Source organism: Cataglyphis hispanica, chromosome 14, assembly GCF_021464435.1.
Source record: "Cataglyphis hispanica isolate Lineage 1 chromosome 14, ULB_Chis1_1.0, whole genome shotgun sequence".
Taxonomy (NCBI): Eukaryota; Metazoa; Arthropoda; class Insecta; order Hymenoptera; family Formicidae; genus Cataglyphis; species Cataglyphis hispanica.
In genome coordinates, this window is record NC_065967.1 from 2,174,716 (window position 1) to 2,187,275 (window position 12,560).

The 12,560-nt window shown below is 37.2% G+C and overlaps 1 protein-coding gene and 1 long non-coding RNA gene across 5 annotated transcripts in view; one reads left to right on the top strand and one right to left on the bottom strand.

Annotated features, from left to right (window-relative positions):
- Nucleotides 1–12,481, top strand: part of LOC126854395 (uncharacterized) — a 32,394-nt gene extending 19,913 nt beyond the window's left edge. Inside the window, exons 1-14 of one of the 4 annotated variants that reach the window (XM_050601065.1) lie at nucleotides 1,669–1,964; nucleotides 3,328–3,565; nucleotides 3,786–3,894; nucleotides 4,113–4,137; nucleotides 4,237–4,417; nucleotides 4,767–5,128; nucleotides 5,693–5,762; nucleotides 6,008–6,322; nucleotides 6,456–6,609; nucleotides 6,972–7,309; nucleotides 7,853–7,966; nucleotides 8,307–8,399; nucleotides 11,194–11,772; nucleotides 11,967–12,481. In XM_050601065.1, the coding sequence (XP_050457022.1) occupies nucleotides 3,413–3,565; nucleotides 3,786–3,894; nucleotides 4,113–4,137; nucleotides 4,237–4,417; nucleotides 4,767–5,128; nucleotides 5,693–5,762; nucleotides 6,008–6,322; nucleotides 6,456–6,609; nucleotides 6,972–7,309; nucleotides 7,853–7,966; nucleotides 8,307–8,399; nucleotides 11,194–11,772; nucleotides 11,967–12,131 (2,658 nt within the window). In that variant the 5' untranslated portion in view covers nucleotides 1,669–1,964; nucleotides 3,328–3,412 and the 3' untranslated portion in view covers nucleotides 12,132–12,481. Of the gene's footprint in view, nucleotides 1–1,668; nucleotides 1,965–3,327; nucleotides 3,566–3,785; nucleotides 3,895–4,112; nucleotides 4,138–4,236; nucleotides 4,418–4,766; nucleotides 5,129–5,692; nucleotides 5,763–6,007; nucleotides 6,323–6,455; nucleotides 6,610–6,971; nucleotides 7,310–7,852; nucleotides 7,967–8,306; nucleotides 8,400–11,193; nucleotides 11,773–11,966 lie in introns of those variants that run through there. The other 3 variants (XM_050601062.1, XM_050601064.1, XM_050601061.1) reach the window with 3 other exon arrangements.
- Nucleotides 4,284–5,773, bottom strand: LOC126854415 (uncharacterized). The gene is made up of 4 exons (XR_007688103.1): nucleotides 5,653–5,773; nucleotides 4,850–5,110; nucleotides 4,646–4,743; nucleotides 4,284–4,400 (listed from the first exon to the last, which is right to left on the bottom strand). It is a non-coding gene; the product is annotated as an uncharacterized LOC126854415 (long non-coding RNA).
- Nucleotides 12,482–12,560: the final 79 nt, after the last annotated feature.

A 12,560-nucleotide genomic window follows, 5' to 3' on the forward strand; every position in this document is an offset into this window, starting at 1 on the left:
AATTTTGATGACGCTCCGAAAGGAATATAGAACAGTCTTTTGACTGTTTGTCATATTACGCAAGTCAAACTCGTTTTAAAACTGGTTTTTTTCATTCACAAAACTAGTTGAAGGGAATACTTTTGAAAAGTAACAAGTTTTGAAGAAAAACTACTCGTGATATTTCTGAGTAACTTATTGTCAATTCCGTTACAAAAAAGAAGATATATCTCGTCGTGCTGTACATATAATAATAATCTGTTCGTGGAGAGATTAACCATAAGAGGAGGTTGCGGGTTGTGGGAGACCGAGAAGCGAATTGCCGGCGGTACCTTAAACGCGTCTGGTAACAATTTGTCAACTTCTGGTTCGACTGCTTGCTACCAGTTCTAAAGTTAGACTCCAGACCTCGCGGCAACACATATCTCACTCTGGCATTCCTGAGGTTAAACTATAAAAACGTCACTACGAAAATATATTAAATAACGATTTAAATTAAATTTCTCGCGATTACTAAAACCGCAATTTTCTAAAAAAATCCGTGAAAACCTTATTAACTTTTTAAAATTTTATAATTATTAAATTTTCCATTTTTTTAAATATATGCTAATAAAATAAATAAAATAAAATAAATGAAATAATAAAATAAATAAAACAAATAAAATAAATAAAATAAATAAAATAAATAAAATAAATAAAATAAATAAAATAAATAAAATAAATAAAATAAATAAAATAAATAAAATAAATAAAATAAATAAAATAAATAAAATAAATAAAATAAATAAAATAAATAAAATAAATAAAATAAATAAATAATAAAATAAATAAATAAAATGCATATTTAATTAAAAATATATTAAAATATAAGAGATATAATATAGAGATCTTTTTTAGTCTTTGAAAGAATTAAAAACTGATTAAATGTGAATAAGATTCGAGCGTAAAAATAATTTTTTTTTTAATTACATTTTTGGAGAAAATAAACATGTTACAAAGATCTTTATCTCTCATTTGAGCAATACAACGAGCCATGAACAACGAATCAAAGAAACAGGCATGAGAGTCGAAAGGACGAGAACGTTAGTTAGGGCGTGCCTTTCCGTGTTCTTTGCAAGCTTACATCAACTTTCTCCGCATTGTCGGCGAGCTGGACGTTCCTCGCATCCTTCGTAACTTATGCTATTATCATAATGCATATACAAATAATAATAATTAAAATGTTGCGCACGAACTTAGGTGAGAGATAAGAAAAATAGAGTAATTATGAGGTAACGGTTAAAAGAATAGCTTAATAATTATTTTGTAACTGATAATAGCATACAAAACACGCATTTCTCATATTCGTACGAGCATGTAAAATACATTTCTCGGATATACTTATGACTTAGCATTCTCGAATTGACCCAAACTCGTCTCGATATGATTAACATAGGGTTTCGGAATTCATAATTCCGAACGGAATTAATTATAAACGAACGGAATTCATAATTCAATGATTCACATGTGTCCTGTTATTATTGCGTTTATAAGTACACGATCAGAATTCAAATATCGAATATAAGGATGCTCCAAAAGAGCATCGTAATTTACATCTGGGAACAATAGCAAAAAAATATTCAAAAAGATTTTTATTTTGGACAATTTCTCGATCAAAATAATAAAAATTTTATTTAAATAATTATAAGAATAATTTCTTCTGTAGTACGTGTCCTACTATTTTATCGTTCCTCCCGTTACTCTTTCACACGTTGTAGTCTTGAGGCAAATGGGAATTAACATAATTCGTGAACGGAATATCGAGTGCCGGATTAATACGTGCATGTGACGCGCGCGACGATCGCGATCGGTCGTGACACGGGCGGGTCACCCGCTCAAAGGCAAATCTGGTTGAAGAAATGTATATACGAGAGACGTTTGCCTTATTGTTAGTCGTAACACTTTCGGGGCTCGATCGTCAAGCAGTGATATCGACAACCGTAACGGTACGTCTTTCCGTATGGACGCGCTCGTTGTCGCGGAAACGCTACCACGTGCATCCATTGTCCTCTCCTCTTTTCTCTTTCTGTGGGCGATTGTATGATAGATCTTCCAGCGACACGACGTGGCAATTTGACTTTTGCACGACAGCTGTTCCGTCGTCGTCGTCGAGTGGCGCCAAATCTCATTACATAAAAAACGACGCGATAATCGCCTTATCCCACGCTATTATTATGTAATTACTGAATATGCGCATTCCGAGAATACTGATGTCAGTGACCGCGGAATAAAATAGTTATTATCCCACGAACGTAATTTGTCCGATTTTCTCGAAAGTTCTCACGCTCAGAGTTCACGCCCGCACCAAAAATTCCATTTTCCATCGAAGAAGACGCGCACAAAGTGAAAATTCGCTTTTCTTCAAGTATTATCTCGGAGAATAAACGGTATAGACATAAGGGTGTGTCAAGACATGAAGTGTCAAGAAGAGGGAAGGCCCTCGCAAGGTTTTTAGAGTAAGGCGAAGTCATTCTGAAGCATATTCTCGCTCGCTATAATGACTGTCATTTCCCTACTGTTATCTCCGTGTTCTACAACATCCACTTTATCGTTCCATGTTGTGTTGTACACAACGGTCTTTTCAATGTCCGACGGAAGATGGATTCTCGGCATCATTAACCAAGTGTCCCCTTGCTTCTCAGCTTCACCTTCGAGTCATTCTCGAGTCCGTCTTCCTCTTTCTCCTTCGAGACTGCGCGGAATTTCTCAGCGAGATTTCTCCATCTCGCCGAGAGGTTTCTCGATTGCCACTATCTCCGCTTCCTCTCGCCGGCTCGCCTTCCTTCCTCGTGCCGGTGCGCCAGGTGTGGTCATTAATTTTACAGCGCGATGGAAAAAGGTCGGCGGAGTACACCGAACAAAGGTACCGAGTCGCTCGCTCGCTCGCTCATTCGACCGTCGAAGCTAGGGGGGAAAATGAGGATCTTTGCGAGACAATTACTCGCGAAGGTAAAATAAGACCGCGACGATATCACAGCGATCCGGACAGATATAGTCGCGGCAAGAAAATATATAGCACTGAGAAGAGCACAGACGAGAAAAAGAGAGAGAATGATATTTGAATAAAATATTTCATATAAAATTCATGGAACGAAAAATATTCACATCTCTGAAAATATAGCAAGTTGGAATGAAACTCAAGAAAAGACATTATTTTAATGTAGCTTTGAAATTTTTATCGGGCGTACATTTTGAATTTAATTAATGGATCTTGAGAGAGAGACATAAAATACTCGTTGGCTTTTTCTGCTCAGTTTAAGTACAGAATGACGTTATTTATGAATACGTTCTTTTTTACGATACCGGCAGGTCGGGTGGCTCCTCCAGCGCATCAAATGCTGGCACGGGATCATCGACCGGTGGAGGTCCTGGGAACCCGGCAGGAGGCGGCAGGATGGCCGTCATTGGCGTGACTAGGAACGTACGTTTGAGACGTCGTGGTAACGCCGGCTTCGGATTCTCGTTACGTGGTGGACGCGAATACGCAGCCGGATTTTACGTCAGTGATGTCCAACCAGGTGGCGAGGCCCATAGAAATGGATTAAGGGTATTTTCATAATTTCTGTTCATAGGATGTTGACAACATTAAATACGACATATTAAAATAATATTTTTTTTAACATTTTTTGCGCTTTATTTATGATTTTTTCATGATTAATCAAAAATAGATTTAATGATAATCATGCAACTATAACGCTAATTAACATTGAAATCGTGAAAATATATTGTTTAATTAAATGATCCCATTTTCAATTTATCGCTTTCAGGTAGGCGATCAAATTTTAAGGGTGAACGGTTACCCGGTGGAGGATGCTGTTCATCAGGAAGTCGCGCTCCTGGCAAAGAATCAGCAAGTCTTGGTTCTTAAAATTCGAAGTAATTATCTCGTCTCTATCTTAATTATCTACGTCGTAAAGTACAATATTGCACTTACGGACGTAAATCTATTCTACGTAGAGATAGCCCTCGATAGCTCTTCGCGATTTAAAAGAAAAATAATTAATAATATAGTAATACGCGCGCGCGGCCTTCGTGAAATAATTTCTATCTCGTTGCTGATAACGGAAATTTATAGCTCTTGATTTATATTGCAGGCGTGGGGATGATACCCGTAAAGGAGTAAGTATCAAAACTTAATTAAAACCTTGCGCGAGCCATATTACATGTCTCACACGATCGGCATCCTCTCGTTACAAAAATCATTTATGATTCGTAAAGCAATCCGAGCGATCCGGTTACCTGGCACATGGTGCAGCAACAGCAACAGCAGCTCCAATACAACGAAACTGGTTTAGGCAACGTGCCGAATGCAGAAGTCAGAATTCGGATTCTCGTCGGCGAGAAGGGTCGTCTGGGCTGCGGCGTTTGCAGGGGCATCGTACCTGGTCTCACCGTCCAGGTTAATAACATCTTTATTGAATGTAGTTATGTCATATAAAAACAGCTGGCATTCTTGAAATTATTGCAAAATTTATTCTGCTTTGATTAAGATCGAAATTCTAGAGACATTCAATCTTGCCATTTCAAGTTCAAAAAACTATTGTTGCCACTTAAATAATATAAATTTTATAAAAAAAAAAAAAAAATTATATTGAGATCAAAATAAACTCGAATAGCATGAGTTTACCTGGCTAATTGAATAAAACAAGATTCATATTCAAACTTTTATATTTGGAATCTAACGTTCCGAACAATAAGCGCGGCTCGGGAAAGACTTGAATTGATCTACAAACATAAAAAACCATTAGGGCACGAGGGAAGGGGGTCCCGCGCGAGCGGCGGGTCTGAAGGCCGGCGACGTGATAATCTGGTGCAATGGACAACGACTTACCGATCTGCCATTCGAACGGGCTATCGAGATGATGCGCAGTTCGGCGATCCTCGATCTTGTGGTGCAACGACCCGCGGTCCCCAATCATCTTTACGACTGTCCCGAGCCGCTGTGGACACGCGGCTCCAGCGGCTACGACTCCGAAACGTCTAGCGTTGTGGCTGCGAGTCCACCGTCCCAGCATCCGAACAACGCGCCGTCCTCGCCGCAACATCACCATCACGATGGAAGGATGCATCAGCGATATCCGCGCGACGATGCCTGCAATCGAAACGGCAGGTGAGCGACAATTTAATTAAATTTCATCTTGTACACAAAAAAAAAAATTGATCAAGCAAAATAAGCAATCTTCGAGTAATTAATTCGAAATTTCAAATAAGTTGTAAAACTATAATATGCATGACAAGATCAATATATATATATATATATATGCAAATTTTTCAGAAACGTTATTCCCTTATCGCTTCGTTCGATTGTCGTTTATCTTTTCTCGTCGCGCAAATCACAGCCGCGTCTGACACTATCTATGATACTTTCGCTACCTAGATAGATATTTACGTATCTTGCCGCTTGTGACCGTTATCGGATGCCATCAATGAATTTACACTAGGAGAAAGTCGGTCCATTAATAGGACACTCGATAACGATCGCAGAGTCGGTCACGGCTTGAATTCCTTGCCGCCACGTAAGCATTCGTCCAATTCCCCGGGATATTTGCCGCGTAAAAATGCGCGTCCCGCAAATTCCGCTCTTTAGAAATCGGATTCATAACTTGCATAATAGCCATCACGGAAGACACATACATGTATATAAATCCCACTTCATTTCCGGATTTCGTCGTAGGATATGCTGTCCTCTCGCCCTGTCGACCAGTAGCTGCAGTTCCTCCTCGGAATGGGCTCACGTGGATCAGGTATATATAAGGAAAAATATCTTAATTTATATATGATTGAAATGAATAGAACCAGTTAATAAAATTAATTTTACAAAAATTATTTATCATTAAACAGCTTATTTGAGAGAAAATGGGAATAAATTAAATTCTACTCCACACGCATCACAGAGCTCGAAAATTTAAACTTTATTTCATTATTAAAATATGAGATAAAAAGGCATGCAAGAGTTCTTTCATTGGAATCTAAATTGCCTACTTTCTAGGCGCCGGAATGGTCGCGAAAGCCAAATAACACGACCGTGATTCGTGTTAATCAGAGCTCGAACCAGAACCATCGGCCTATGCCGGGCGGGCCATATCACTTTAATTCGCGCGGCAATTACGAGGACGACATCGACAACGAGCCGCTTTACGATCCCGTCGCGCCCAGGATCGACTACGAGGTGCACGATTTCGACGCGAATCCCCGAGACGAGGCTAATCGGCGGCTGGCCTATCGGCGAGATAACGCGAGGCAACAACAGGATGTGATTTATGACGGACCCGCTGACGACTTGCCCATGTACCATGGCTCCAAAGTAAGAAAATTTCCACATCCGTCAATTTGCATTTCTGTTTTCGTTATCGAGCCATTTTTTTACATTGATTCGTTAAGCGCGATTGGTCGATTTAAATGAGAAGCCTGCATAGTGAATATAATTTTTGCGCCAGGAGAACGGCCAAGCGATCGGCAATCGATTGACGGACCTGCAACTCGTGCAGAGGCAGAGCGAGACTGAAAGGAAGACGATAACGACTGTGGAGGTGCATCAGTCAGTTTGTCCACCTGCACCTCCGCCGCCGCTTCCTTACAAATGGCCAGCAGGTTTGACGACTTCTCCCGCAGCATCGTTAGAATAATAACTGGCTGCGGCATTCGCTCGGCCGCCAGCTTGAAGAGCATTCTTTAACATTGCTATATTGATCCTATGTTCGAAGAAACGAAAACCTTGAAAGATACTTCCACATGCGATTATTTGACATAAATAAATATAAATATTTTTGCCTTTTAAAATTATTTTAAAATATTCTTTTTTTTATTTTATAAACGCAGTCTAAATATAATTTAATATATACATAAAAAATTTTGTTTATTTTCAATTTTGAAGTAAAAATCTGTTTTCTAATGTTTTATATATAACACACATACACACATAATCACCATTATTATATTATCTACCGTTATAGAGGCGAAACCAATGAACGCTATGGGTATGCAAATGGGCAGTACCATGTCGATGGGCAGCACCGGCTCGACAGAAACAGAATCGAGCCTCGAGTCATCCTGCAGCAAAGATTCCGCCTCAACATCGTCGTCGCTATCGACCTCGTCCTGTGAACCGGCATCAACCGTTTCTTACGGATCGGCGACCGGCGGTGGATCTAGCAGTATCACCAGCAAAACAACAGAGACCTCGACGACCGTGTATACGACGCCACGTAAGGATGTCGCCAGGACGTCGCCAATCGCCAGCACTGATTTGAGCACTGCCATCACACAGGAATTGCAAAGGCGAGCACAGCAGGTATATAAATCGACAATATTAAGGAAAAGTTTTAGCAGTATTTTTTTTTTTGATAAGCGAACAAAACTAGTGTGTTTGTGTGATATTATCACGTGTCATAACGATGGTTCATATCTTCCCATTTTTTTGAAAGCGTTCATAATTTTTTAATCTTCATTGTTTTGCACCGATAATTGCAATCTGATATTTTTTTATATTATTTCTCTTCATGTTTATCGCGATAAAAAATAATGAACATTATCAATATGAGTTCAAGTGCTTTGCTGATATAACATGCCATAAAAAATTTAATCTTTTGCTCGTGTGTGTCACTTTGATTAACTTCTATTTTTATATTTTTCTCGAAACTATACGTTTCTTGAAAAATTTTCTATGATATCTTATGATATATTCTTAAAAATATCTAGCATTCAAATTTTACTTTCTGTAAAGTGTCACATTATATTTATTACTTTCAATTTATCTCATGATTGATTATTCACATTTTGTTTATTGATGGTCATTCGTCATCGTTACACGTCGCATATTATTTATGTTTCATAGAGAATGAACAATGCCGCTAAAGCGGAAACGCCAAAGGACAAAACTCCGGACATCCGCAAACCTCAGAATCTTGAAACTCTAAGGTCGCAGGAGCAAAAAGTGACACACGATAAGGTCAGTTGCTTGCAATGACATGTGTATAATAAGCGTTATTTATAATTTAAGAGTTATTAATTTTTATTAATGATTTATTTAGAATGTCTACATTTTACGAGAGTCACTCAAAATATAATTAACATTTCATATAAAAGCACAATAGATTAAATATTCTTTGCAACTCGCAAGGCCATAAAAAATTTCGAAAAATCTTGTGTGAATTAATAATGAAAATATGAAACAACCGCGATATAAATTTACATGCAAATCTGCTTGATGTGTACAGATATTCTTCATTACCAGATGATTAGATAAAAAATGTTTTATAATAAAACTATACATTTTATTTGTTTTACAGTTAATGGAGGAATTTAAGCGTGCACACCAAAAGATGTTCAACTCTGCTCAACAAAAGGCGCAGTCCTCGGATCAAATCTCAATTCTCGAGAAGGTAAGAAAAGCTAATTGGCATAAATAAACTGTTTATTATTATTAAAATTATATAAGTTTAATAATTATATAAAATAGAGAGAGAGAGAGAGAGAGAGAGAGAGAGAAAGAGAAGATTTTTCTAATATTCTATCAATATCTTAAAACATATTACAAGCAAGATTTGAAAAATTTTATTAGACTTTATACAAATAAAATTCGTAAATTTACTCTTTGATTTTGTCTCGAGATATATGATGTTTTAACTTTCATGATAAGAATACATCTGATGCCAGTCTGATATACTGTTCTGCGATATGCCTATCTTCGAAACCGATTAGTAACGTAACATGTTGTACGTGTTGTGAAAACGATCAAGTCTTACGTAACACTACATATATCGATAAATTTGTTGATTTAGCGTTAATTAGAATTTTAATTCAGGAAATTAATGAATTCAGTTGAAACGATATAGATTTTGAATTTCATAAAATCAAGATAATATAAAATTTTTTTGAGAAATAGAGATATAACTTACATAAAATTACATGATTATAATGGCTTTAAAAAAAAAATTATTATAATGAAAAAAACGGAATTAATGATTGTGAATTGAATAATATACAGAGAAGAATTGATTTCGTCTAATAAGATGCCAAAAATAATTCGCAACTGAATTTTTCACCAGAAAGGACGCTTCTTCGTAAGTAAAGAATTTTTCGAAGCATAGCTAACGGGCGGCTCGAATGTAACGCATTTTTTAATTACACAACCGTACAAGCAAGGATATGCCGGTGTAAACAGATAAGAACACGAAATTATAAAGATCCCGGAATAGTCATCGTCAGTGTGGCGTGCAGATTACATAGTGGTGTGTGTGAGTAATGCTGACGCACTGACACGTTTACCTGTTGTATACCTGTGCAGGCACACTTTGGTCATGACGCTCGGTAGTATTGTTGAAACGACGAGAGATAGCGAACAGTTTGCACTTTTAAAGTCACGTATACATGACGTTTTGTTTCAGTTCTTGTATTATCGTGCAGAGAGAATGTGTGCAAGAGTGAATTAAGAAGTACTTTAATTGCGGAAACGATGTATTAGAAAATTAACTATCAATTATTCAAGTGTATGTGCGCATCGCATTATTCTTAACATATCGCCTTGGACATAATATCTACGCGAGAGTTTTATTGATAATAATAATAATAATGATAATGATAATACCAATGCTGATAATAAAATGGTAATAATATAAAACTTGGAAAACCAGTCGCAATTTATTGCTAATAATTGTTCAGAAACGATAAATAAAATTCAAGTGCCTTTGAATTATCAATAACATGCTGTTATGTGTTCAAACTGAATACTGTTTATACGTTTCTCATCTAGAAAAAATAAATATTAAAGTTCAAATCTAGATAAAAGCTCTATATATATATATATATATTTTTACATATTAAATGATCTCATTATCGCGTCGAGATAAATCACTGTCTTTCCATTTCTTCGACACGGCCAAGTGATGACTTGCTATTACAAAAGCCAGAGACTGATTAGCGACTTGTTGCCACTTCTTATCATCCATTAATTACCGTTATCGAAGTGCTCACGGATTTATTCGCTACAACCGGTAGTCGCGATTGCGATTTCATCGTACGCAAGTATATACGTATATTTGATACCGCGGGAGTGCAACGTGATATGCAAGCCAACGCAACAGGACGCGAGTCTCGTGTGCCACATTTTTCATTTTTTTTTTCTTCCTCGCTTCGACAGTTTCCTACGAATTGCGGCAGACGTGCAAAATAATAGGGGCTTACATAAGAGCAATTCAACGTAAGACGACGTAACGCATGTTACTCTCTCGCCGCGTGTTTTCTCAGTCATTCGTCGTGTCGCGCGATCGGCGGTCTGCAAAATACCGCAAAACTCGAGGTCGCCGTGCAATCGTAATTAGAAGAAAATAAGGCCGCACGCGCTCAAAAAGCAAGAGGATCGAGACGCGTCGTGAAAAAAAAGACACTTCTCTATTGAAGGTTGACAGATCGCTACCTCGGAAGAAATCGAAAGTATTAAAGAAAAAGTTTTTTAAACACTCTAGAAATCGAATTCAATTGAAATTGTCATAAAAAAGATTATTCAAATATTGATATATCACCAGACATACATACATCGAAGATTTTGACGTCAATAATTCATATACTTTATGTGTGCGGGATAATAAATATTAATCGAGAATAGTGATTGTACATCAGAAAAAAGCGCATACGTAAAAAGGAGTGGACAATTAACTCACGAAGAAAAAGTGGAAAGTGAAATACATGACATATTAAATTATTTAGCTAGCATTATATAATTAAAAACATTATATAATTAAAAAACACGTTCGGAGAATTTGCGAGTATGGATAAAAAAAGCTCAAAGACGAATAATATAACCGACACAATGAAAAAGAAAGGGCTGGTCACAATCACACCTTACAATGTTAGTAATTATGTATAATCACATTTATCATTAATATGCGATTTGATTTAAGACTTTAGCATATGTCGATTTATCGATACATCAAACATATCTAATAATCTCATTGACATATTAAAAATATAATGTAAAATAAAATAAAAAATTCTTTTCTAAAATATCAGTTATGTCTAAATTCATAATTTATCGTGATAATAAAGTCGTTTCCATTCTTAATCTCATTTTTTTCAATATTAATTTTAAAATATAATTCTAGCCTGCTTGACACATAAATTTATTCATATAATAAAAATATCAAATATATCTCAAGTCGCGTTCTGTTTTATTTTTAGGAACAAGAAAAAAGGGTGCTAAATGAGACCTCGACAACGATGACGGCAGCAACGACAACGACGATGAGTCCTTCAATGCCTCCTCCGGTGCCACCTCCACTTCCGCTTCCTTCGAAAAATCGAGGCAACGACGACTCGGTGGAGATGCAGAGCATCGAGTCATTTAAATTGAAGGAGGCACCTAACACAGTACCGAAGCCACCGCCGACATATTTTCCGGTAACGAACCCAGCCTCAAACGGAAGTCCACATCATATGGGTACCGGAAGCAAGGTCCCCAAGGATGCTGCGACAAGTCCCGTCGCGGAGCTCGCCAAGACCTCGCTTGCATCGGTCTCGCCGACCAACGGCGCACAGGTCTCGAAATCCCTCACCGGCAGCAAGGTGGCCGTCAGGATAGGGGCGTACGAAGGTGAGACGAAGCAGCCATCCAGATTAGAATTCTTGCCGCAACAACCGAGTCGCGATAGAAACGGCGTCGTCGACGAGGTGGCCAACAGCCCTGTCGTGTCCAGGCTGCAGAATGAGCTCGTCGCGACTCTGCAGAGGTCGAACCTCAGAAGAAAGACTGAAGGAGTGGTAAGCCGCCATTTCACGAGATAAGATCCAATCAGGTTTGAAAAAACTAAATTGAATTTTAAAGTCATCATTTGTTATAAATTTTTACAATCTTTAATGTAATATTTCATTGTCTTTCTGGAAACTTGTATAGTTATTTGAGACCGCGTAGTCTCTTAAAAGAAACAGCATTAATAAATATAAATTTATTTCAGGAAAATCAATCGCCCGTGAAGACTATTTCCGAAAACGCGGTGATGTCCAACGATACAACGAATTCTGAGCCGAACAAGCTTCTCCAAGGCAATGTCGAGAAGCTCGCGTCCGCTCTCAGCAACAAAGTCACTATTAGAGTGAATCCGGAGAACAGTAGTCGATAAGAATGTAATTGAGTCAGAATGTAGGAACAATCTTTGTATGTATCTTCGTAAATTTTGTACATTTTTGCACGTTTCGATGCTAACCATTTATTATAAGTAAAACAGCGCTCCCTCTCTATTAGTGAGGTTCTTTTACACACGTACGTGTTTTTTATATCTTATTTATTATCGTATTATACACCGAGTAAAAGGAGCTAATTCTTATTAATCGACGAGGTTTTACGACCAGTATTTACCACGTAGTCTTTATCTTTGAATGTAATCTACTACAATCGCGACTCTATATACAAATATTAATAGAAAATTCGACAAGATGTTGAATTTTTAAATAAAAACGACGATATATCTAATCTTGAAATTTATCGATTTCCTAAATAAACTCATTAAAGACACAAAATCCATTAGACATTCAAGATCTTTCAAAAATTA